The 26,522-nt window shown below is 45.3% G+C and overlaps 1 protein-coding gene and 1 non-coding gene across 5 annotated transcripts; one reads left to right on the forward strand and one right to left on the reverse strand.

Moving 5' to 3' along the window:
- Positions 1–1,087: 1,087 nt before the first annotated feature.
- On the reverse strand, positions 1,088–23,221 carry PGAP4 (post-GPI attachment to proteins GalNAc transferase 4). Of its 4 annotated transcripts, none has more exons than XM_025432423.3 (2): positions 23,067–23,221; positions 1,088–5,795 (listed from the first exon to the last, which is right to left on the reverse strand). In XM_025432423.3, exon 2 carries the CDS (start codon positions 5,715–5,717, stop codon positions 4,506–4,508), a length of 1,212 nt encoding a protein of 403 aa, XP_025288208.1. In that variant the 5' UTR covers positions 5,718–5,795; positions 23,067–23,221; the 3' UTR covers positions 1,088–4,505. The 4 variants fall into 4 exon arrangements, with proteins under 4 accessions (XP_025288208.1, XP_025288211.1, XP_025288209.1 ...); XM_025432426.3 differs by lacking the exon at positions 23,067–23,221 and adding an exon at positions 22,831–22,961; XM_025432424.3 differs by lacking the exon at positions 23,067–23,221 and adding an exon at positions 22,098–22,183.
- On the forward strand, positions 20,248–20,351 carry LOC112650598 (U6 spliceosomal RNA). The gene has a single exon (XR_003130306.1). It is a non-coding gene; the product is annotated as a U6 spliceosomal RNA (small nuclear RNA).
- Positions 23,222–26,522: the final 3,301 nt, after the last annotated feature.

A 26,522-nucleotide genomic window follows, 5' to 3' on the forward strand; every position in this document is an offset into this window, starting at 1 on the left:
TGGCCTGGGGGTTGAGAAGGGAGGAAGACTGCTTGAGATAGGATAGAAAATTTATTGGGAGGGATTACAATTAAGTTGAGGCCTGAATTATAGGAAAGATTCAGCCAAAGGAAAAGTGTTCCAAATAGAGAGGATGGCCATGCAAAGGACTTGCAGTAAGAATCAGTGCAGCAAGTCCAAATAAGTAAAAGTAAGCTGGTATGGTTAGAGGCTGGAAAACAAGGTTGGGAGTGGTAATAAGACATGAAGTCAGACAATTTGCAGGGGCCAGATCTCATCTGGCCTGGAAGGTAATTTAGGGGGCTTCATTTTTATTCTAAACACAGTAGGAAGGGCACCTGGGTTGCTCAGTCGACTAAATGTCTGCCTTCAGCTCAGGTCATGATTCCCCCGGCTTGTGAGCTCTCTCTCAAATAAATAAATAAAATCTTTTAAAAGATAAATTCAGTAGGAAGCCAGGTGCTAGCAAAGTAATGAATTATTTATCTAGAACATTGACTATTCATTGTTTAGTTCCTATGCATTCTCCATAGGCTGGTCCTATAAAGATTTCACGACAGTGGGGCACACAGGAAGAATTTATTACAGGGGCACCTGGCTGGCTCAGTCAGTGGAGTCTGTGACTCTAGATCTCGGGGTTGTAAGTTTGAGCTCCACACTGGGTGTAGACAGTACTTAGAAATAAAATTTAAAAAAAAGAAAAGAAAAGGAATACATATGGAGTTGGAGACACACAGGAACAGGTGACAAATGTGAGATCCTTTGCTTCACTCTACATCTTTGTCTTCTTCTTCCATCTCTCAGACATCTTAAAGCTACCCCATCCCTATATCCTTGTTTCTTTTGGATAAATTCATCATTTGGATTTGGATTTTCATCTGTTTTTATCCCAAATTATTAATAGAGATGCCTCTTTTGAGTCAGTTCATTCATCCACATTATCTGTGTAGGACATTAGGGAAAAGATCAAGAAAATCTGTTAAGTTCTAAGCCAAAAATCCCCATTCATTACAAAGTGATGACTCACAACAAAGCTACAACCCAAGTACTGGAGTGACCTAGAAGTCACAGCACATTTTCACTGCAGTTCTAATATATTAAGTACTTTTTAATTACATTTTCAATCATTTTTTACATAGTTCTCAAAGGTTTTCCAAATGAAATCCAACCTAAGAACAAAAACAAAACCAGTGCCAGTTAATGAGCTTTTCTCAGCAAATTCATTGTAATTAGGATAAAAATGTCCAAATGGTTCATGTGACTTAAAATTAGCCAACTTCATATCACAGATTACTATAACTCACAATGTATCGTTGTATGTATAAAAATCCCACACTAATCAACTCCAATTAGAATGCCTCTCTACCCAATTTAAGTTACCAATTAAATAAATTCTACCAAATAAGGAGTGTGTATCCAAGGTAAATTAGATTAATCTTATCATCCCATTAATCCGATTTATATTCTCCAGTTGCACGGTTGTATTCTCACTCTTCTTTCTTTAAACAGCAATAAAAAAGAATGCACAATTCAAACGTTTCCACTTAAGAAGTACAACAAAACCAGTTGTGAATTTTAAAGCAAACAGCCCATAATTGTGAATGGCTACCTTGGAACTCCAAAATGGTGTGTGTGTGTGAGTGCATGTGTGTCTAGTTTCAATACTATTCACATTAGAAAAATCCATCCATAGAAATGAGAGAGAATGACAAAAGTCTTCTCAGGATGCCTCAGTGGAACAGGTGCTTTTATTTGAACTGATACGTCTATGCCAATATACCCAGCCACAATAGAGAACTTTGTGACAATAGGGAACTTTGTGACTGGGTATATTCGCATAGAAATATTAGTTCAAATAAAAGCACCTGTTCCACTGAGGCATCTGAGAAGACTTTTGTCATTCTCTCTCATTCTCCTCTTAGTTAGGCCTGATGATTATTTAAACCCTGAAAGGTGAGCAGGTTCTGTTAGAGGCCTTCACCCTCCTGGTGATCTATGTCCCTTGTGATGGAAAGGGGGCTTTAGTTCTCCTCTAGCTCCCCTGCTTAGGATTAAATGAGACTTCAGCTTTGGTGTAAAGCTGTCAGTTGTCCTAATTAAGGACAGCATACAAAAATTGGGCTCTAGGAATGAGGGACAAAAGGGAGGGAGATCCAGAAGAGGGTGGAGATAAAACGGAAGAACTGAGCATGACTCTGCAGAAAATGTCCAGAGACAACAGGCTCTAGTTAAGATCTACAGGGGGAAGGTGTCTTAGTGTATAGGTAGAGAAATTTGACAAGGCAAAGACAGCTTTAGCCATCCAGCATGGAGGAGTCAGAGGGGAGGGACATCTGCATGCGGTAGACGACTGAATCAGAAAGCAGAAATATAAACCAGCAATGATTCCCAAGCTTTTGCCTGGCTGGCTTAGATGTGACGCTCCTGCTGCTGGGCAAAAAACATTCACAAGGAGATCCCGTCGTTAATGCAACAAACTCTAATGAGTTGTAGGCTGGGGGTGGTTCTGTTCCTGAACATGGGATGAACCAGTTACCGGACGAGGATGAAAGGAGGAGTGGAATCTGAACACCTTGGTAAAACATCCAGTAGCTCTGCTCACTTTGGACTTTCCTGAGGGACACATAATGTCTCGAGAGAACAGCACGACACACATTCAGACCTATTTCTTCCCCAAGACCAACAGGACAATGAGTTTCTACCACAGGAGCTTACAGAGACATTTTTCAGTCCAGGTTACAATCATATTCTACAAAAGAGAACTTGACAACACAGATATTGAGAAAATGAACGTGGTTAAGAAAAAAGTGCAGGAGCTGGGAGTCAGGGGAGCAATGTTCCCGTCCTGGCTCTGCTGCCGTCCAGCCGAGCGAACCTGTGGAAAAGCGGTTTCACCTCCCTCGGTCTCAGTTTGTTCATCAGCAAACTGGAACTCCCAGGTACCGTCTTGGTGCTCTCCGGGGGATCTCCAGATGGAAACTCACTGGAAATTTAAAAAGCAAACGAAGACGTGGCATGGAAACAAACTGTCGACGACGCTTGTACTCCAGTGTGGACATCCATCTTCATAAAGGGACTTGTTGGCCTCTGGTCTCATAAGTATCATCAAAGGACATTTAAGCGTAACTTTGGAGTAGTTTTCAGATGCTAGTCTTGGAATAAGCTCAAGAGGAGTCTCGGATCATTTCCAGTCCGAACGAACAATTATTTTTGGCGTGATCGGAGGTGGCGGTAGCTGAAAGCTGAGCTACATTATCCTTCACAAATCACAACGACAAGTCAGCCTTTATTCGAGCAGTTTGGTCCAGGCTGTCTACTCCCTGGGTGGGAGCCCTATGCCCTATTGCACACTTTAAAACAGCATCACTAGTATCTTTATCCAAAATACAATTTGAGTGTCACACACTTATTACAAGAGAGAAAAGAACTCGTATTTGCCACGTGCCTTCCACGAGCTAAGCACTTGCTAAGTGTTTTACATACATTCTGTCATTTAATCCTCAAGGCAGCTCTAAAAGGTAGGTATCGCCATCCCCCATTTTACAGGCGAAGAAACTGAGACTCTGAGCGCTCGTGACTTGCTCAAGTTCGCATCACTAGGGCATGGCAGAGGTCCGAAATGAAAATTCAGGCCTTCTGACTTCATAGTCTACACTTTAGCTTCTCTGACATCATGATGCCCAGAAGGAAAAAAAAAAAAATAATGAGGGGGCACGGTTAGCCAGCAAAATCAGAGAAAAGGATATGCCATTGGTAAAGGGCTCTCCCGCTTTCTATCATTCTGCAATGTCCAACTTTCAAAGAACAAGAATATGATAGAAATATTCGCTGTGAAATCGCGTCTGAACATAAGCCAACTTGACTTTGACGATGTGGAAGGCGCTTCCAGATCGTGTTGTGCCCTAAGGTTCTCACTGACCATACCGACCATCAGCACACCGCAGCTGCGTGGAAAAGCAGGGCCAGGTAACAGAAGCGAGATCACCTGCCTCCGGGTCGCCGGGCACGACAACGGCTTTTACCGGCGTTTGCTACAGCAGGTCAGAGACGCGAATGCAGAGGTGGCCCTGCCGCTTGGACACCGATTTTAAACCCGCGTCCACCGTCAGGCCCCGTGGGAAGGAAACCGATTGGAAAGGACCCCACGTCTCACCAACCTCTCCCCTTAAAACCCTAAAGCGGTCCTGCCTTCGTACTCTGGGCAGTCACGAGCCCTGGGACAGGGCAGAGCTGGAGACGGCTGGAGAAGGGGACCGGTGCTGAGCTGGCCCCTCGGGGGCTGGGTCCCAGGGCGCGAGGCAGTGTGGCCGCGTGGAGGGGCAGGGCCCCCGCCTGGGCGCGGCCATCCGCTCCTGCCGGTCACCAAGGCCCTCAGCCGCCTCAGCGGCCGGTCCCCGACGGCCACGACGACCGGGACGACGAGAAGCGACGAGACCCGCGCCAGCAGCCAGGTCCGGGCCGGGCACGCGCCGCGCCGCGCCGCGCCGCGAGGCATTTCTGGGCGGCTAGAGCAGGCTGGGATGGAAGTTGTACCGGAGGCTGGAGAAGAGCCCGATGTGCTTCACGAGGTTGGGCTCCACCACGTAGGCCCGCTCGCCCTTGGCCCTCAGCAGGGAGTAGAGCGCCATGTCCTTGCCGAAGCCCTTGTGGCAGTACACCTGGGACAGGTAGGTGAGGGTCCGGCGGGCCGCGGGCGCGGGGAAGAGCATGGCGGGGGTGCAGCACTGGGAGGCGGGAACCACGCTGTACAGCGCCGGGCTCAGCCGCCGCAGCTCCAGGAAGTAGTGGCGGCCCACCAGCTCCACCAGCCCCATGCTGTACAGGGAGAAGAAGAGCAGGACGGGCCAGCTGCAGGCCGGCCGGCTGGCGAACCGCGTGTACAGCCAGGTGAGCAGGGGCCCCAGCAGCATGCCCACGCCGACCCACTCCAGGATCCGCATGGGCTCCGGGTTGATGTAGTGCTGGAGCCTCTCGGGGTGATAGAGCTTCAGGTAGAGGGCATCTCGGAGGTGCGGCTCGGAGAAGCGGGCCCGCAGGAGGTGCTCCAACACCGGGAAGATCTGCTCCTCCGGAACGGCGTCGTCTTCCACCATCAGGACATAGTCCGGGTTGTAGGTCTGCAGGGAGGACTCCAGGCAGTACACATAGTCCTGCTTCTCTTTCTCGAACGAGTTGGTCGAAGGGTCATCCCCATAGTCGTCCTCGGTGCCCTCATAGCGGTTGGCCACAGGGACGTACTTGGACAGCAGCTTGGCGTCGAAGTGGCTCACGCTACGTTCCACGTTGCACAGGAAGAGTTGGTGCCCCTCGCACTGGGGGCCGCACTGCTGAAGAAGCCGGTGGAACTGGGACACCACCTGCAAGACATAGTGGAAGCCAGGCTGCCTGTCGACAGTGATGATGGTGATAACCAGCCAGGGGCGGGGGGTGGCCTGCCAGACGATGGGCACTGAGCCATTGGCAGAGGGCAGCTCCTCAAAGTAGTGGAGGGCAGCCTCACCCTCTTTCAGGCTTTGCTGCAGGAACTCTTGGCTCATTTGGTTCAGATGCCAATGGCGCAGATAGAAGTAAGAGTGCAGAAGGCGGTGACAGGCCAGGGGGGCCAGCAAGCCGAACGTCACCACCGTTAAGATCAAGAGCTGGATGGCAGTGCTGCCCCAGGAGAGCCGCCTCAGCCTCCGGAGGAGCATGGCAGCTGGAAGGGCTGGTGTGCTCATGAGGTCAACTTCTGGTCAGGTCTGGTCCCGAGAACAAACCATCCTGGAATGCAGGCCCCAAACTGGCACGGGTCAACCCTAGAGACAGAGGAGTACAGAATGTTAGGAAGCTGTTAAGAAACCCCAGGGACAGAACTCGGCACATATCAAACCAGAGATTCTAATTCTAGGTTGTGGCTACTACAGACTTAGAGGTCTTTCCTCTGGGGCACCTGGGTGGCTCAGTGGCTGAGCGTCTGCCTTTGGCTCGGGTCATGATCCTGGGGTCCTGGATCAAGTCCCTCTGCCTGTGTCTCTGCCTCTCTCTCTCTCTCTCTCTCTCTGTGTCTCTCATGAATAAAGAAATAAAATCTTAAGAAAAAGAAGCATTTCCTCCAGTATAATATTCTTTGCTTGTATTGGTAATGATCTCTGGGATCCTGTCATTATTTCTGAGAGTAGGGAAATCTTGGTGTACCCAACCAAGCCGCCATACCCGCAGATAACTGGTTAGGCTTACAATGTGCCAGAAAGTCACCAGGAAGCCCAGTAAGATAATTATTTCAATTCAGCAGCTACATAGATGTGCATTCTTAAGACAGAAAAAGCGAGACTTGATACAAAGCAATTGCACATTTATTTTTATTTTTTAAAGATTTTATTTATTTATTCATGAGAATACACAGAGAGGAGAGAGGGAATGGCAGAGACACAGGCAGAGGGAGAAGCATGCTCCATGCAGGGAGCCCGACATGGGACTTGATCCCGGGTCTCCAGGATCACACCCTGGGCTGAAGGTGGCGCTAAACCGCTGAGCCACCTGGGCTGCCCACAATTACACATTTAGAGTAAATCCTGAAGTGAGTGTGCAGTAAGTGCTGGTTGACGGGCTATGTGTAGCAATTTCTGAAAACTGTCTTTTCTGCACATCCCAACCAAGAAAAGGACTATTTATGAATCCTTGTCTTTGTCAAGATCTTCCATTCTTATTTCTCTAATCTCATGCAACTATACTTGAAACTGCATATTAGTTAAATCTTGATTGTTCTTCCATTTTATTTTTTATAGCACAACCATGGGAACCAGTGTGTCTCACATGCAAGCGAACTCCTGAGCCCCAGACTCTGGGAGGGGAGGAAATATCTGAACAAAACTCCATGAGTGGCTATGCCAGGAGGGAGGGAGGGAAAGACAGAGATGAAGATGGAAGAGAGTTGCTCCCAGTCTGGTCCAGAAAGGATGTTGCATGACGTTACAGCTCACAGTGCAGGCCGGAGGTCAGGCACACATGTGACTCCCAAGGCAGGCACTCAGTGGGTGGCAACTCACATCACCTCTCCACAGCTGGAGGGTCCTGGATGACTCAGTCAGAGTGTGCGACTCTTGATCTCAGGATCCTGAGTTTGGGCCCCACGTTGGGTGTAGATGACTTAAATAAAACTTGAAAAAAATGTATACATATGGGGGTGCCTGGGTGGCTGAGTCAGTTGCGTGTCCCACCCTTGGTCTCAGCTCGGGTTGTGGGATTGAGCCCCACATCAGGCTCCATGCCCAGCTCAGAGTTTGCTTGAGATTCTCTCTCCCTCTCCCTCTGCCCCTTCCCACATTCGCACACACTCTCTCTCTTTGTCTAAAATAAATCAAGTCTTTTTAGAACATGTATCCATTATAGAAACTCAAGTAATACCTTGGGAGTAAGTAGGTCTAATGATCTGAGGGAAAACAGCCTAATCCTGAGAAACAGAATTTAAAAAAAAATATTTAAAGATTTTATTTATTTATTTATTTATTATTTATTTATTTATTTATTTATTCATGAGAGACACACACACACAGAGGCAGAGACATAGGCAGAGGGAGAACCAAGAAGCAGGCGCCCGTCGGGGAGCCCAAATAGGGACTCAATTCCAGGACTCCGGGATCACAACCTGAACCAAAGGCAAACGCTCAACCACTGAGCCACTCAGGTGCCCTCCAAGAAACAGGATTAAAAGGACAAAGCCAGTACAACACCAGTACTGTCAATCCAAAACTAAGCGAACAGAAGGTAAACCTATAAACCTCTTATGTCAGAAGCATAATAAAGTGTGCACACATTTGGAAGAAACTGCCTAGCTTGTGAGTTATCTTGAAGGAAGGCCCACCCAGGTACCATATAAGGTTGTGGGATAGCGTTCAGGGCTATCATTTCCATGTCCTGCCCTTCTTGGGTACACAGAAAGACCATATTCCCTAGCCCATCTTCTTCTAGGTGAGGTCCTGTGACTAGGACTTGCCAGGAAAATATGAGCAAAGTGACAGCTGTGACTACTGGGCTAGAGTGGTTGAGAGCAGATGTGCCTTCCCGACTTTCTCATTCTCCATTTGCCAGTGGAGTGGACCTGGAGGGTGGAGCCACCAGATGGCCCGAGCCTGAGGTCTTGAACGACTGCCCAGAAGAGAGGTCCCTCCCACTGCTCACCTCAGGAGCCTCCCAATCTAGAATGGGCTGTGTGGGGAGTAACACATAAACCACCGTGTCTAGTCACTAATGACTTCTGGACATTTTTTTTTAAGATTTTACTTATTGATCCATGAGAGACAGAGACAGAGACAGAGAGAGAAGACAGAGAGAGGCAGAGACACAGGCAGAGGGAGAAGCAGGCTCCACGCAGGGAGCCCGACGCAGGACTCGATCCTGGGACCCTGGGATCACACCCTGGGCTGAAGGCAGCGCTAAACCACCTGGGCTGCCCCTGGACATGTTTAGTAGAGCAGTTTCTTGTCCTCCCACTTGAATTTTGCAGAATACCACACTTCTCTCGATAGGATGATGACACAGTCATTCAAGAAAGTCTCATTTCAGCATCAGAAGCACATTGTACTGTAGGACCCCGAGGGGAGACAGACACCCCGGTACTTAGTACAGGATCTGGTTAGTACCCGCAGAGGGGAGTAGCCGGGAGACGTCTGAAGAGTGTGCAGCCCCGGGCCTGCTGGTTCGTGAACGTTCAGAGTACGATAGACGGGATGCTTCTCCCTGCGAGCTGCTCAGGCCAGTGGAGTTAATCATGTGGACGCACATCCCCTTGGCCTCACCAGTTTCCCATCACTCCTAGTGGAAGCCAAGGACTGACATGGGGTTGAGCTTGTACTCCCGGTGAGGAACGGAGCCCCTCAGATGGCTTCCCACTCACCCTGTCCTCCCTAGAGAGAGCACACCCGGGAGAGCCGTACCCACTTAGAAGAAGGAGCAAAATACAGTCAACAGGATAAGGCATGCAGCTGGGAGAGTGCCAGGCACACAGTGAGCACAAACATGACAATGTGATTACGATGACGGTGCAGAGCTCTGTGTGTGGTGCAAAATCCCTATCCACACTCCTTCAACACTCTCTTCCAGTGACAGTTTCTGGTAAAGCAAGAATGTGACGCTCTTTTGTCCAGACAAGTCCCAGGGGTGGGATGTTTAAGGATTTTGTGCGTGTGCGCGTGTGTGTGCATAGTAATTAAAATATAAATCCGATCATTCATTCTCCTGCTTAAAACCCTTCTTTAGCTTCCCATTGCTCTGTTAATAAAATCCAAATTTATTTTTTTTAACATTTTATTTATTTATTCATGAGAGGCACAGAGAGAGAGGCAGAGACACAGGCAGATGGAGAAGCAGGCCACTCGAGGGGAGCCCGATGTGGGATTTGATCCCAGGACCCCGGGATCACGACCTGAGCCAAAGGCAGACACTCAACCACTGAGCCACCCAGGTGCTCCTAAAATCCAAATCTTATCATGGTCCACAAGACCCTTTAATGATCTGGACTATGCCCTTCGCTGTCATCTTGTGCTACTGGCTCTTTCTCAAATTACTCAAAATTAGAGGTTGGTAATTTATTTCTGTAAAGGGCTAGGCAACATACTATCTCTGTTGCATGTTCTACCTATACTTTTTAAAAACTCCTTAAAAATACAAAAACTATTTTTAGTGCTCCAGCCACATAAAAACAAGCTGTAAGCCAAATTTGGCCAGCAGCCCATAGTTCACCAATCCCTGTTCTAGACTATCATTCTCTGATAGAAATATAGGAATATAATGCAAGAGCGACATAGGTATTTAAATTTTTCTAGCAGTCGCAGTAAAAAAGTAAAAAGAAACAGATGAAATTAAGTTTAATAACACATTTTAAATACATCAGAACTGGGCAGCTCTGGTGGCCCAGTGGTTTAGCGCCACCTTGAGCCCAGGACATGATCCTGGAGTCCCATGTCGGGCTCCCTGCATGGAGCCTGCTTCTCCTTCTGCCTGTGTCTCTGCCTCTCTCTCTGTGTGTCTCTCTCATGAATAAATAAATAAAATCTTTAAAAAAAATAAATACATCAGAACTATTATTTCAACATGAAACCAACATGAAAAATTATTAATGAGGTATTTTATGTTCCTTTTTTACATGATGTCTTTGAAATCCAGTGTATATTTTACATTTTACAGCATATCTCAATTCAGACTGGTCACGTTTCAAGTAATCAAGAGCCACGTGTCACCAATTAGCAGGGTAGCTCTAGACCCACTGATCTTTCAGAACAGTGACTATGCTACACTCTTACCCAACTCCTGGCCTTTGCTCACACAACTCCCACACCCTGGAACATTTTATTCCCTCACCTTCCCTGCTTCTTCACAAGATAGCTTTTTCCCATCCTTTAATCCACTCTCCCTGGCCCCTGCAAAGCAGGAGCTACTAAATTGGCACTGACATATTTTGCTAGTGGGAGTATAAGTCAGCACAACCTCTGAGGAATTGATTTGGGAATATCTAAGAGAACCACTAATGACTCAGCAATTCCATTTCTAACATTCCTTCTTGGACATATATTCTCATGTGTGAGAAATGACTTGCAGTATCATTTATAATAGCAAAACACTGCCAAGGGCTCATCAATTGAGAATGAGTCATATAAATTATGATACATCCAAAGAACGGAATACAAAGTACCCATTAAAAGCAAGCAAACTTGGAAGAGAAGAAGATGGTAACAGAGAAGGCTCCTGAACTTCTCTCCTCCCAAGGACGCATTAAATGTACGGCCATACCATGAGAAATTCCCTGAGAGAAATGCAGAAACTAGCTACGAATCCCCTACACCTAGGGAAAATGAGATAATACCCATGTTGAAAAGGTAGGAAAGAAAGGCTGAGACACACTCCAGCCAGAAACACCCCACACCCCCATACCATATAGCACCATATGATGGGAAGGGAACTTCCCATTCCTAGCTTCTCCCTAAGGAGTAAAGGGTTTAGACTCCATATCTAGCACCCTACACTTTTTTTGTCTTTTTTTTTTTTAATTTTATTTATTTATTCATGAGAGACACACAGAGAGAGAGAGGCAGAGACACAGGCAGTGGGAGAAGCAGGCTCCATGCGAGGAGCCTGATGTGGGACTTGATCCTGGAACTCCAGGATCACGCCCTGGGCCAAAGGCAGGCACTCAACCGCTGAGCCACCCAGGGATCCCTAGCACGCTATATTTTAAGACTCCTACTTAAAGGATGGGCTGCCAAACTATCTATCTCTAAATGCCAATGGGGCTTGCATCCATGAGAATAACAGGACCATAGCAATAAAAAGAAGCAGTTCTTAGTGGGTCCATGAGCACTTGCCACTTCTCACTCCAGGGACAGTACGCAGGGAGCAGGCAAAAATGACCATCCCCTCATTTTTCCCTGGAAGGGTTTTGTGTGCATACTTTACAAGTTCCTGCCAAAGGGTCTAGCTTCTAACTTGGCACACATATTTATAGGAGCTTCTGAGATTCTCCCCAGAACCCAGGGGGAACCGATTGGCACTTCTCCCACCGGCTCACTCCAATGATAAAACCAGGTCACCAGTATCTCTCTGGAAGGAGCTTTTACACAGGCCTGGTGCTTCTGCAGCAACACCTGAGGGATGCACCCCCAGATCACCTGGCTCTAATCACCAATGGTATATGACTCAAAATACTGTGGGAACCAACAGATGAATTCAGTAAAGGTGCAAGATGTGAGATCAACACACAATAATCAATTGCATATCTATACACTAACAAGGAGAAATTGAGAAAACAATCCCATTTACAATAGCTTCAAAAAGAATAAAATGCTTAGGAATAAATTTAACCTAGGAGGTGACAGATCTATACATGAAAAACTTAAGACGTTGTTGAAAGAACTGAAAATGATACAAATAAGTGGAAAGATACTCTGTGGTCACGAATTAGAAGAATTAATATTGTTAAAATGTCCATTTGACCCCAAATGATCTACAGATTCAGTGCAATAACTATGAAAATTCCCATGGCATTTGCCACAGAAATAGGAAAAACAATCCTGCAATTAGTATGTAACTACAAAAGACCTCGAAGAGTCAAGGCAATTTAGAAAACATGGGAGATAAGCTCCTTAACACTGGTCTTAGCAATGACTTTTCTGAATTTAATACCAAAAGCACAGGCAACAAAAGCAAAAATAAACATGTAAGACTACATCAAGCTAAAGAGCTTCCACACAGCAAAGGAAACCATCAACAAAATGAAAAGGCAACCTATAAAATGGAAGAAAATATGTGTAAATCACAGAGTAGACAAGGAGTTCATATCCAAAATACACAAAGAATCCATACAACTCAATAGCAACAATAATAATAATAATAATAATAATAACCAATTTATTTAAAAACAGGCAAAGAAGGACCTGAATAGACGTTTTTCCAAAGGAGACATATAAATGGCCAAAAGGTACTTGAAAAAGTGCTCAACATCACTAATCATCATGGAAACACAAATCAAAACCACAATAAAATATCACCTCACACCTATTAAGGTGTCTACTATCAACCAGGCAAGAGATAACAAATGCTAGCAAAGGGTGGCTCAGTGGTTGAGTGCCTGCCTTTGGCTCAGGGTGTGATCCCAGGGTCCGAGATCCGGGATCGGGTCTCCCTCTGCCTATGTCTCTGCCTCTCTCTCTTTGTGTCTCTCGTGAATAAATAAATAAAATCTTAAAAAAAAATAAATGCTAGCAAAGATATGGAAAAAGGAAGCACTTGTATAGTGCTGGCTAAAACATAAACTCGTAGAGCCACTATGGGACATATGGAGGTAGAAGGTTCCTCAAGACATTAAAAATGTGTGTGGAGGTTCCTCAAGACATTAAAATAGTGTGGAGGTTCCTCAAGACATTAAAAATAAAACTACCAAGTGATCCTGCAATCCCACATGTGGGTATATATCCAAAGGAAACAAAATCACTATCTTGAAGAGGTATCTGGCATTGCAGCATTATTCACAATAGCCAAGATATGGAAACAACCCAAACATCCACTGGTGGATGAATGAATGCATAAAGAATATGTGGTATATCTACGCAACAGAATATTATTCAGCCTTAAAAACAGAAGGAAATCCTGCCATTTTTGACAACATGGATGAATCCAGGGGGCATTGTACTAAGTGGAATAAGGCAGAGAAAGATAAATACTGCATGGTATCATTTGTATGTGGAATCTAAAAAAAAAAAAAAAAAAAAAAAGTCAAACTCATAGAAGTAGAATAGACAGTTGGTTACCAGGTGCTAAGGGGAGGGGTCTGGGAGTAGGGAGAGGTTGGTCAAAGATCACAAACTTTTAGTTATAAGATGAATTAGGTCAGAGGATCTAATGCGTAACTTGGTGACTACAGTTGACAATACTGTGTTTACTAAGATACAATACTGAAATTTGCTTAGAGTAGAACTTAAGTGTTCTCACAAAAAACAAAAAAGCAAACTCTTCATATATAGATATGGAAAAATTTTAAGATATATCATCAGTGAAAGAAGACATAGAAGAGTATGCCTAGCATGCTACCGTTTGTGTAGAAAGGAGGGGGGGAATACACTCAACGGGCACACTCTTAAATCCGGGTATGGCTTATTTTCTAGGATCTTGCTAAGGGGCCTGGTGTGCTTGTAGGGGTGGCTTCAGATTTTCTGCACAAAAGAGGTCTGTATGTTCCAGCTGGATAGAAGGGGAGAAGATTTTCTCGAAGCCGTTCATCAAGCAAGCATGATGATTTTCCTTCAATTTTGTTATTTATGTGGGGCAGGAGAAATTAAGGAGATGTCAGTCCTATCCAAGCAATCTGCACTGCTTAGGGAATCCTTATACTTCCCCTTGACATGCCAGGCTCCTGATTCTCTCTGCCCCCTGGCAGATGCGTCGGGAGCACCTGGTGCTGACATAAAGACCTTTAATCCCAGGCAATTTCCTTACTGGAGGCAACAAAATCATTAACACTTAGAAATACCTATCTTTAAAAATATGGTGTGAGACTGCTGTTCTCCTGACCATTAGGGAAGGAATGGGATTCTGTTCAGAGGACACATGGTCCCTGCCTCCACAGCTTTTGCTGGAGTGATGAGCAGCCCAGGCCTTCAGAGCTCATGATAACGACATGCATTCTTGTTCACGGGTCGGTGGATAGCTGTGGTTCAGCTGGGTTCAGATCCAGACTGCAGGTCAAAATCAGGTAGTTCCATGTACCTCTTGTTCCTGGTCAGGTTGCAGAAGAAACAGCCATCTGGGCATGCTCTTTTGGTGGATGGCAGGTACACAAGAGTCAAGACATGAAGATACATTTACAGCCTCACTTAATTAAGCATGCATAGATTAAGTCCACTCACCATGCACTAGCCAAACCAATGGAGCAGGGAGGTTCACTCCTCCAGAGCAGAGGAAGGGGAAAATGAAGGTTCAATGGAAAGCAAAAGGAGCAGGCCAATTTCTAAGCCCTCAGGGAAAAAAGAAAGGCTCTGGCAATCTGCTCAGAGTCTTGGACATTTCTAAAATGCTCACAAGGCATCTGGCCCCCATATCATTATACACAGTACGAGTCAGAACAGACTATAGTAATGACCCCTACATCTCAGGTGTTTATAAGAAAAGATGTTTAATTCTTGCTCATGTTACCTGTCCACTATGGATCAGTTAAGACTCTGCTTCCCCCTGTCATTTGCACTCCAGGACCCAGGTAGATGGAACTGCCTCTTTTCTAGACATTGCTGGTTTTGTAGCAGAGGAGAAACAGAGATAGCAGACTATAAACAAGCTGGCTCTCAAAGCCACAGCTCAAAAATGACACACATCATGTCCACCTTCACTGACCAGAGCAAGTTACATAATAACTCGAGTTCAACAGAACAGAGTTATGTCATTTTCCTTACCAAAGGACATGTGGCCACCTGAAGCCAATGATTAGGGAAATATACGTCTTGAAGAAAATACATGTCTTGAGGAAAGACAATAATGCAATCTAGCACAGCCATCTGGGGCCATGGGGGATGAGATCAGATCCTTCAATGATCAGATGACTTGTTTGCCTAAAATCCAGCCACGTGGAGTTAGGCAGGCATTCAAGACTATGTTATTGTTTGCTTTTAAACACATATTTTTAGGATTTAACCAATTGCTGCACAGTGGGGTGTGGTGTTCAAGGCCTCTTACAATTTATTTCACTTTACTGACTTGGTTTTAAGATAACTTATTTGCAGGCAGCCCGGGTGGCTCAGCGGTTTAGCACCTGCCTTTAGCCCAGAGTGTGATCCTGGAGACCCGGGATCGACTCCCACGTCGGGCTCCCTGTAGGGAGCTTCTCCCTCTGCCTGTGTCTCTATGAATAAATAAATAAAATCTTTAAAAAAAAAAGATAAGATAACTTATCTGCAAACAGGATTTTGCTTTGGTAGTTTGAGGGAAGGAGGTCTCTACTTCCAGTCCAATCTGGGGGTGGGATAGAAGTAGGACCATGTCTACATTATCACTCCGTCTTTTTCCAGAATTCCATCATCACTCACGGTATTACTAGCTCAGGACTGCTGATGTGGACCAATGGTGTGGACTGATTGGCTTCTGTGAGGTGGCCTGGAGACAATGACACCATCACAGCCTCGATTCTGTGACATAATGATCACTGTGTTCTTATCTATGCCTTACTGGTGCACTTTGAAACACAATCATCTTGTAAATTGGATTATGTCTGTTATTTTTTTTTAAAGATTTTATTTATTTATTCATAGACACAGAGAGAGAGAGAGAGGCAGAGACACAGGCAGAGGGAGAAGCAGGTTCCATGCAGGGAGCCCGACGTGGGACTCGATCCCGGGTCTCCAGGACCACACCCCAGGGTGCAGGCGACACCAAACCGCTGCACCACCGGGGCTGCCCGATTATGTCTGTTATTGTGTCTCAGACGGAGGGCTCAGAAAAGACAGTGGAAGACAAAGACACCAAGAAATGAACATGAAACAGGGCTAGAATGAATAAATACAGCGACGATGACAGTCATATTTTACTGCAGCTTCTAACAATTAAACTGGGGGCGCCTGGGTGGATCAGTGAGTTAAGTGGCCAACACTTAATTTTGGCTCAGGTCACGATCTTAGGGTCATGGGCTCGAGCCCTGTGTGGGACTCCGTGCTCAGCAGGGAATCTGCTTGAGATTCTCTCTCCCTCTACCCCTCCTGCTCATTCTCTCTCTCTCTCTAAAATAAATAAATATTTTAAAAATAAAATAAAAAATATTAAGCTGAAGGAGTCACAAAGGCATGTGAGGCAGTACACCAGGCTAAGCATCAGGAGATAAGCAGGCCAGAGGACTGTTTCCCAAGTCTGCCTTCCTACATGAACGGCTCCACCACTCTTCCAGGAAGGTTGGGTCCAAATAACAGTACATTCTGACTTTTCATTCCTATCCAGTCACTTCCCAAATCCTAGCCAGCCAGCCTTATGGCCTCGTTTACGCCTCTCTTCTCGCCTCCTTTCCCACAGCATGCCCTTCTGCACCGCCTCACCCTATTACTTACTCCTCATCACCTCCAGGCCAGCTGATGGCAAGAGGCTCCTAACTAGGCCCCGAACTTCCAGAATGAGCAACGGATTGGAAGCCAAAAGATCTTGGTCCAAGGTCTGGTCCCAACACTCACTAATTAGACCTATTTGTAAAGAAATCATTTATCCGAGACTCTTCTGTCTCTGTCAAGGAGGAAAATTAAAAATACCTCATTGGGATCCCTGGGTGGCTCAGTGATTTAGCACCTGCCTTTGGGCCAGGGCGTGATCCTGGAGTCCCGGGATCGAGTCCCACATCCGGCTTCCTGCATGGAGCCTGCTTCTCCCTCTGCCTTTGTCTCTGCCTCTCTCTCTCTCTCTCATGAATAAATAAATAAATAAATAAATAAATAAATAAATAAATAAATAAATAAATAAAATCTTAAAAAAAAAAAAAAAACACCTCATTGGGGTACCTGGGTGGCTCAGGGATTGAGCATCTACCTTTGGCTCGGGTCGTGATCCTGGGGTCCTGGGATCAGGACCCACATCGGGTCCCCTGCTTCTCCCTCTGCCTGTGTCTCTGCCTCATGAATAAATAAAATCTTTTTAAAAATCTTTAAAAAAAAAAAAACCTCTTCTATAGAGGCATTGTGAGAATGAAATGAGACAACGGCTTTGAAAGCCCTTTGTCAGACAGAAAATACCGCAAACGATGGTAATGTTTTACGTTATCAGCATCTGACCCTCTGAAGCACAGGTCTGAACATGGTGCTCTTTCCTGTGGAACTGCTTAACGGTTCCCAATGACTTTAGAATGAGGCCCAAATTCTTCACAAAGATTCTTCCCAACGCAGTTTCAACTATCTCCAGCCTTATTTCTTCTCCTCGCACAGGCTACTCAACCATTAAAAATCACCTCAAAAGAGACTTCTTAAAAGCCAACCCTCATTTGCCCCAACCAGAAATAACCTCTTATTTCCCAAGTGCTTGGCCCCTTTACATAAATTTACCCCTCAGAACATTCATTTATCACTTTCTACTCCAGACTGTATCTATGTATAGCTACCACTTATTAAGCTCCTATTACATATCCAAGTTCTGTAGTAGACTCTTATATCTATTTCATTTAACCAAAATAGCAACTCTCAATCAGGAATGGAACTAATACCATCTAGATGGAAAAAATAAATGCTACCAATTGAAAGCAGGAATTAAAACAGAGGAGAAATTCCAAAGCCCATATTTTGTCCGCAACGCCTGCTGCCTTCCATGGCTTCATTCATGGCCTTGACTTATGCCCTAGTCGGACTTAAAAATATTATGTTAGTGGTTTCAGTCTGATAGATCTTTGGTATCCCTTGCAGCCTCATCACAGTACTATATGCATAGGAGAAGCTCAATGTTTATTGAGCAAATAAATGCCCATAGTCATGTCCTTTAACATCTATGGATCTCAATTCCTCAGCTATAAAATTGGGGGTATCAAAGAGCATGGCCGTAGACTGTGCAGAGATCAACTTACTTGTACATGTCTGCTGAGCACGTATTATGTGCCTAGCGCATAATAGGCTTCTCATAAGAAGCCTATGAGAAATACTATTATTCAGCCTGTTTTATACCTGAAAAAACTAAAGACACAATTAATTTGTCCAGAAGGTTAACAAAACTTTTTTAAAAAATTTTATTTATTTATTTATTCATGACACAGAGAGAGAGGCAGAGACATAGGCAGAGGGAGAAGCAGGCTCCCCGTGGTATGCCCACATAGGATCCAATCCCAGGACCCCAGGATCACAACCTGAGTGAAAGGCAGACAGACGCCCAACCACTGAGCCACCTAATAAAGTTTTTAAAAATGGGTGGGAAAACTTGAATCCAGAACCCATGGATTGGTTCCAGAACCCATGTTCTCAATCAATATGCAATACTGTCTCTGTAGAGATGAGAGAGTCAAGAAAACCAGCTGAAAAATCATTAGAAATGGTAATAGATTTCAGAATATGAATGTAAATATTAATATGTAAAAATTAATAATATAAAAATATGCAAAAATAATATATAGTATTACACACAAACTGCTACACCTAATCAGACAATAACCAAATTAATTAATGGGATAAAAGATTCCCATGAAAATGGGGTAAAAAAAACCCTAAAAAACCTAGGTATAAATTTTTTAAATATGCAGATAATATACACATACTATAAAATTCTACTGAAAGATATTTAAAAAGTCTTTAGTAAGTGGAGAGACATAACATTTTCCCAACTGGAAAGCCTCACTAATGAAGGAGGATAGAGATTTCTTTCTCCAGAATTAATCTCTACATTTAACATAATGTCAGTTCAATTCACTTCAAGAGGCAGTGGCCCAGTTCAAAGAAAGGGCACTTGCGTATAAACCTATAAACCGGTGCAACCTTTGGAAGGAAAGTTGAAGCAGTATCTATAAAAATTTTCTATGTGCATCCCCCTTGACACAGAAATTCTTTCTAGGAATCTATCCTGCAGAAATGCCAACACTTGCTACCAAAGATGGACAAGGAATGTTCATGGCACTTTTGTTTGTAATATAAAAAAGGAGAAAGAAAAAGAGGGGGGAAGGTAGGAGGGAGGGGGAGAGAGAATAGGAGAGCAAAAAGGAAGGTGGAACAGCAGGGAAAGAAAATGCTCAGCAAGAGGAAACATATTTTAGATAAATTATACAAAGGGATGACAGGAGCCATTAAAAAGGAAGAGAAAGCTTTATATATACTAACATTTAAACAGTCTTAGCTAGGTCTCTGCTATGCGCTGAATGTGTTCCCCGCAAATTTGTGTATTAAAACCCTACTCCCCTTGAGGCACCTGGGTGGCTCAGTGGTTGAGCATCTGCCTTTGGCTCAGGTTGTGATCCTGGGGTTTGAGTCCTGCATCAGGTCACCACAGGGGGAGCTGCCTATGTCTCTGCCTCTTTCTGTGTCTCTCATGAATAAATAAATAAAATCTTAAACAAACAAACAAAAAACAAAAAAACCCACCCCTAATCCTCAACGTGATGGTATTTGGATATAGGGTCTTTTTTGGGAGGTCATTAGGTGTTGGCAGTGGAACCCTCATGCTGGGATCAGTACCCTTCTAAGAGGTGAGAGAACACACCTCTCTCTGCTCCCTGCCAGTGAGAACACAGTGCAAAGGTGGCATCCATACACCAGGAAGAGGGCCCTCAGCAGAACTTAGCTACGCTGGCACGCGGATCTCAGACCTTCAGCCTCCAGAAAGAAATGTTTTGCTGTCCACACCACCCAGTCTATGGTAATTTGTTACAGCAAACTGAGCAGATTTGAAGTCTCCAAGGGAAAAATAATACAAACCATGTCAATGCAAATTGTAGAAAAATGTACCTAGTATGGTCATTCTATTTTTAATATGGAATATAATTTAGTGAAAAAGAGATGAGGTATGGAGGAAGGAGGCTTCCAGTTTTGCTTTCAACACTTCTGTAGCGAGAGTATGTATTACTTTTATGATAATTATTAAGCATTCACTCCACAAATACCAAGTCTTGTACTGGGATGGTGAACATGACAGCCCGGGCCCCTATACTCTGAGACCCCTTGTTATCATAATCCAGTAGAAATCCAAACAAGATTTTGTTTATTTCTTTTGGTGATGCAAGGAAAAGTTATAGTTAACTTGACCAAAGTATTCTAAGATTTTCTGGAACTAGTACTAATAAAAAACTGCTAGGAAACTTTGCTGGCACATATACTAAAATTGGGAGGATGTAGCAAAGATTAGCACGGCCCCTGTGCAATGATGACATCAATTTTATATAATGCTTCTTTTTTTTTTCTTTTTACTGTGATGGTGGTTACACTCAATAAAATTCATCAAAATATACATTTAAATGGTATGTTTTATTGCATGTAAACTATACTTCAATAAAATGTATTTTTCTAAGAGCCAGGAAAATGATAATACAGAGTAATAGAATCTGCCTAACCAGATCTTAAGCCTTAAGACTTCAATAATTAAAGTGACACGGCACCAGCACCAAAATACACTAATAAATAGACAGATGTGAAAATCCACACAGATACAAACATATAATAATGTAATCTACCATAACTCAATCAATTTAAATCAGGGGTGAAAAAATGGATTTAATAGCTTTATGGCAACTGGCTAATTCTTCGGGAAAAGTAAATTAGCTGTCCACTTTATAACTTAAGCTAGAATAAATTTCACATTAAAAATTTCAAACAAAAGCTTCAAAGTAACTGAAGAAAATACAGAAGAAAATGTATATATTTTAGGAATGGCCTAAAGATTTAGGAAAGCCCCTTCTCATCAAGGTCCGTAAACAGAAACCATTTTTAAAAAAATGACTAAATGGAAAAGTTAAATTTGTATATAGTCAAAGAAGAAAAACTGACAGATCATCTAAAAGATTGGGAAAGACTACTTATCATAAATGACACCATTACTACTTTAATGAGTAACATATAAAGAGTGCTTAAAAATCAGGAACAGAAAGACATTCCAGTTGAAAAAGGGGCAGAAGAGGGGTGCCCGGCTGGCTGGGACAATGGAGTGTGCAAGGGCTGATCTCAGGGTTGTGAGTTCAAGCCTCACACTGGGCAGCGGCGGGGCATAAGAATTAAGACAGTTCAGCCCTGCAAATGCAAAAAGCCAGTACACAGAGGAAAAGGTATTAATTCCCCCTGGGTAATCAGACCTGCAAATTAAATCGGTCTCCTATTTTTGTCCACCTTATTGGTTTAGACGTTCGTATGCAGAGAAAACTTTAAGAAGATATCCAGGAAATCTCAACAATCCAGATGAAGTCTTAAGGGATCTTTATTTTCTCCCTTCCATTTTTTTTCTGGTTTCCGAAGGCTTTGTCATCCTCTTACGGTTTACAAAAAAAAAAAAAAAAAAAATCCAATAATCTTAATAACGTTAGGTGTCAGACACACATGGTTTTCTCCTGTCACCTCCCGGAGTACCTGGTCCAGTGCACTCCAGCAATGCACCCCGAAAAAAAGCTACCCCACCCCCTCACCAGGTTCGGTCCTCCCGGGGAAACACACGTGCACGCACACGCACACGCACCTGCAGGCTTCGCTGAGGGGCCGCAGAGTGAGATCATGCCCGAGCCGCTCTGCGCTCCCTCCGGGGCCGGCCGGGGGCGGCCGGGGGCGGCCGGGGCCCGCGGGCCATGCGGGGCTCACACCCAGCCCGCAGGAGCCTGGCCCCTGGCCCCTCGGGCGGGCGCAGTGCGGCACCGGCAGCGCCGCGCGCGGAGGCCCGGAGGAGGCGGCGGCCGGCGGGGGTGGTCCCCTCCGCTCGTCGCGCCACAGACCCTGGCCAGTCCCCGCCGCGCTCGGGCCTCAGTTTCCCCACCCGCAGGTCGGCGCCCTCGGGCGGGTCTTTCCGGGAGCCGGGAGGGACGCCTTCCTCCGCCGGGTCGCCCTTCCTCGGTCCCCCCGCCGCGAGGTGGCCCGCGGCAGCCCCACGCCCCGGGCGGCCACCGGGCGCTGCGCCCTCGGGCTGCGCGGCCCCGCCCGGCCGGGCTGGCGGGAGCAGGCGCTTACCTGGCGCTCCGGGCGGCCTCGCGGCGCGGCGCGGGGCGGCGGACGCGGGCGGGGGCTGGAGGGGCGCCCCCGCCCCGGGGTCCCCGCGGTCCTCGCGCACAGCGGCCGGGCCTCGGGGCTGCTCGCCGGCCCGGATGCGCACACCCACCCGGCGGGGGCGGTCGGCTCCGGCCTCCGCGCGCCCCGGCTCACCGCCCCCGGGGCCCGGGCCTCGCCTCCTCCCGCGGCGCCGCGGCCGCGCCGGGTCCCCCGCTCGGGCAGGCCATGTGACCCGCGAGCTGCCGGGCGGCCGCAGCCCCCAAACCCGGCTCGCGGGGAAGAAGGACGGCAGAAGGCGCCCACTGATGGGCGGAAAGGGAAGCGCAGGCTCCGGGCGGAGGAAGTGGGGACGCTGGGAGGCTCGGGCTCTGCGCTTTCCGCAGCCGCCGCGGGCCTGCCGGCGGGTTCTCGCCGCTCCGATCGGCTTTGCCCGCCGCGCAGATATTAGCCGACGCCACCTGCGCCCCGATCCCTGCCGCGCCCAGCCCCGCGCCCGGCGCCCTATGAACGTCCCTCCGCATCTCACTTCATCCCTGGGCATTACAGACCGTCATCCCCGATTTGCAAATTTGCAAATGACGGAAGAGTCGAGGAGCTAATTGCCAAGTGCAAACCCTTCCTTATTCCAAAAGCTAGAAATGTAAACATTTATGCAAAAAAACAAAAAAACAAAAAAATCAGAAAGGTGGGGCACCTGGGTGGCTCAGTGGTTGAGCGTCTGCCTTTGGCTCAGGTCCCTGGAGTCCTGGGATCCAGACCCCATCCGGCTCCCAGAGGGAGCCAGCTTCTCCCTCTGCCTATGCCTCTGCCTCTCTCTGTGCCTCTCATGAATAAATAAAATGAAATCTTAAAAAAAAAAAAAAAATCAAAAAGGTTTAACCGGAGCACCAGCCAGTATTGGGAGTTAGGTCTGTGGCTCCTTCCACTTACCTGTCAGTCTCCCAGGAGTGGCTTCCGTGGTTCAGTACCCATCCCCACCCTTCATTTTGGCAGATATTTATCCAAGAATTGTTCTGACTTCCTGCCAGCACCATAGATGAGGATGAGGTAAGAATGAGTCCGCCTACTTTCAGACTTCTTTTACATGAGAAGGTTAAAAATTTTGCACAGAACATCTGGGAGAGGGAGCTGAGCAAAGGGAGAAGAGAATCATGAAAGAGATGCCTGTAGAGTGGCCCTCATTACTAATGAAGGGCTTTCATGCATTGAGAGAGGTCATTTCGGAGCTTCATCTCTCAGAAATCATTTTGTTAATAGGCCACAGAGGTTTAAAAAGAGATCCAAAAATAACTAGGTAAGAGCTGAAGGAGATAATTTGGTGTTCATTGTGAAAGAGCCAAATACTAAGTATGTAATAAATGCTCATTTAAGTGGTATGCGAAGATGTGATCTGTCCTACATTGTAACTTTTATTCTATTCTCTTATCATGGCTGAAACTACCTAAAATCTAGGCATCTCTAAAAGAGCAGCGAGGTCTCAGGCCAACTCGGTCTCCAATTGAGAACTGCGGAATATTTTTTCCCTTCAGATAGGTCATCACCGCTTGTTCAAGCATAGGTATGCACATCTGCTCCTGCCTTCAGGGCTGCCCCAAGTCATGCAAACAGGAAGCATGTTTCTTTTGTGAGAGGAATAGAAGCCAGCGTGACATTTCATCTTGGGGCATTTAGAGATGTATTCACATAAATGAAATAACATCTCTCAATGAACGAAAGCCCTTCATTAGAAAGCTATTATTTTGGGTCTCAAATGTTCTGGAGTCTTCCAGAATCCTATTTTAAGCAAATATGGTTCTAAATGACGTAATACTGGTGGTATGAGAAAATGGGCACATTGGTTGAAACAAGTCCTGAGGAAGAGGAGGACAGGCAAGCAATGTGGAATGAATGACCCTGGGGAGGAAAAAGGAAAGCCAGAGGAAAGTGAAAGCCACTCTGGCTTCCTGCAGTTTCCACCTCAGGGTTTTGTTGCAATTCTAATTTTAGGTCAGTTTGCCTTCTCCGCCCAGGGGTTGGCAAACTACAGCTCATTGCTGTTTTTCTGCAGCCCACAAACTAAGAATGGTTTTTTTTACAATACTGAATAGTTAGGAAAAAATATTTTGGTATATGAAAGTTACACGAAATCCAAATTTCAGTGTTACTGGCACATGATCATTCATTTACATGTGTCTTTCTACGGCTGTTATCGTGAGTTGAACAGTTGTGACAGAGACCTTATGACTCACAAAGCCTGAAATATTTACTGTGTGGTTTGCAGACACCTACTCTATAAGGTCTCTTCAGGGGTCCCGAGATAAGGCAGTAAAGCCAATAAATAAATGCTCATGAGATTTCTTATGTCAGCATAGCTGGTACTAGATATCAAGTTCCCTTAGAATCTGATCTCCATCCACCTGTGCAACCATCCATCCGCCAGGGCATCCATCTGTCCCTAATTTACAACTGACATTTATTGAAGTATTGTTCTGACATGGTGGCAACACCGTGGATGAGAATGAGATAAGAATGAGCTATGTGGGGGTGCCTGGGTGGCTCAGTTTGTTAAATGTCTGCCTTTGGCTCAGGGTCCCGGGGTCGAGCCCCATATTGAGATCTGTATTCAGTGGGGAGCCTGCTTCTCTCTCTCTTTCCCTAAAATAAATAAATAAAATCTTAAAAAGAAAAAAAGAATGAGATGTGAGTCCTGCTCTCAAGGAGTCTGTCATTAGGAATGATGAAGTATATGTACGACTGCATAGGCTGACAGCTGGATCTGGTACAGAGAGCAGCTTCCCACTCCTGGATCAGTTCCAGACCGGCTACTGCCAGACTTCTTTTACATGAGAGGCTAAAAAAATGTTTTATTATTTTTACTTTGTCTCTATAAAATTATATGTGATTAAACTTTATCCAGTATGAAGAGAAATGATTTGAGGTTGTTTCATGCTCAATTTATTTTTTTTCAAAGATTTTATTCATTTATTCATGAGAAACAGAGAGAGAGAGAGAGAAGCAGAGACACAGGCAGAGGGAGAAGCAGGCTCCATGCAGGGAGCCTGACATGGGACTTGATCCCGGGTCTCTGGGATCACGCCCCGAGTCAAAGGCAGATGCTCAACCGCTGAGCCACCCAGGAATCCCTCATGCTCAACTTATTAAAATCATATGAGAAGGCTCTAATTTCCAGGATGGATTGTAGTTTTAAGGGTGTTTATTATTATTTTAAGTGATTATCATTATGCATGGGTAATAATAACTATATTTTCTAACACAAGAGCAACATGGAACTAGTTTTTCAGATTAAAACCCAAAGTTGAACAGCTAGCAAGGTATTTTATGGGGGGGGGTGGTAATCAATTGAGGGATTCTAGAGAGAGATAGGAGGAGTGGTAACCTAGGAAAGACCAGGAAAATTCTTGGAAAGACAAGATTCCAAGATTTTCTGGTTCTTATTTGGCAAGCCCCCTCCTTTGTTCCACATTAGCTACCTTGCCTCCCTTCTGGTAGGGAGGGTTTTTTCTCTTTTTTCTCTTCTTTTTTTTTAAAAAGACTAGTCTTTGGGGTCACAGAGAGAGATTAATCATAATTCTCATCATGTGTCTTATGTAAGGACTTCTATCTATTAATAATAACATAAGAAGTGCCCTTGAAATCACCACCCAACATGGAGTGGTCCCTGGGTGGCTCAGTCGGGTTAAGCCACCAATGCTTGATTTTGGCTCAGGTCATGATCTCAGGATCGTGAGATTGAGCCCTGCATCAGGCTCCAAGCTGGGTGTGGAGCCTGCTTGAGATTATCCTCCACCTTCTGCTCCCCCCCCCATTTTTTTCTCTCTCTCTAGTAAATAAATAAATAAAATCTAAAAAAAAGAAAGAAATCACCACCCAACATGGAAACGAGAACCCTGACAACAGGTTCCATCTGTCTATATGATCCTTACTCATCTATCCCCTTGGATGCATTAAAAAAAAAAATTTATTCAATGGCACTTATTGAAGACAGTAAGGCATCAAGGGGGGGGGTCATGATTGTAGTTATAGGGACCCCTGAAATGAGGTCTTGCAGAAGGGGATTAGACTCAACTCTGAACATAGTGTGGACAAGTAGGACTGTATAGCCAAGGAACAGGATAGGGATTAGTGTAGAGCAAATCACTAAGTGGAAGGAAGCATCAGATGTAAAGGGTGATTCTGGCTAAAGGTACTCAACAGGACTCTTGCTGAAGATAAGCCACAATGATCAGATATCCAGGGTGAGGTTTCTTGCTAAATTGATTTAGCAGGGTTCTGGCTAACACTGGATTTTACAAGGAAGCCTATAGAAGGGTCTAGAAGAAGATTAGATTAGCTAAAGTTTAGTCAAGAAAAGAATCTTGTGAGTTGTGAGGAAAAATTTTTATTGAA

This window comes from Canis lupus, chromosome 11 (assembly GCF_003254725.2).
Source record: "Canis lupus dingo isolate Sandy chromosome 11, ASM325472v2, whole genome shotgun sequence".
Taxonomy (NCBI): domain Eukaryota; kingdom Metazoa; phylum Chordata; class Mammalia; order Carnivora; family Canidae; genus Canis; species Canis lupus.

What these genes read in the sequence shown, in the direction of transcription:
- PGAP4 (XM_025432423.3), bottom strand. Translation starts at nt 5,717, where the DNA reads ATGAGCACACCAGCCCTTCCAGCTGCCATGCTCCTCCGGAGGCTGAGG.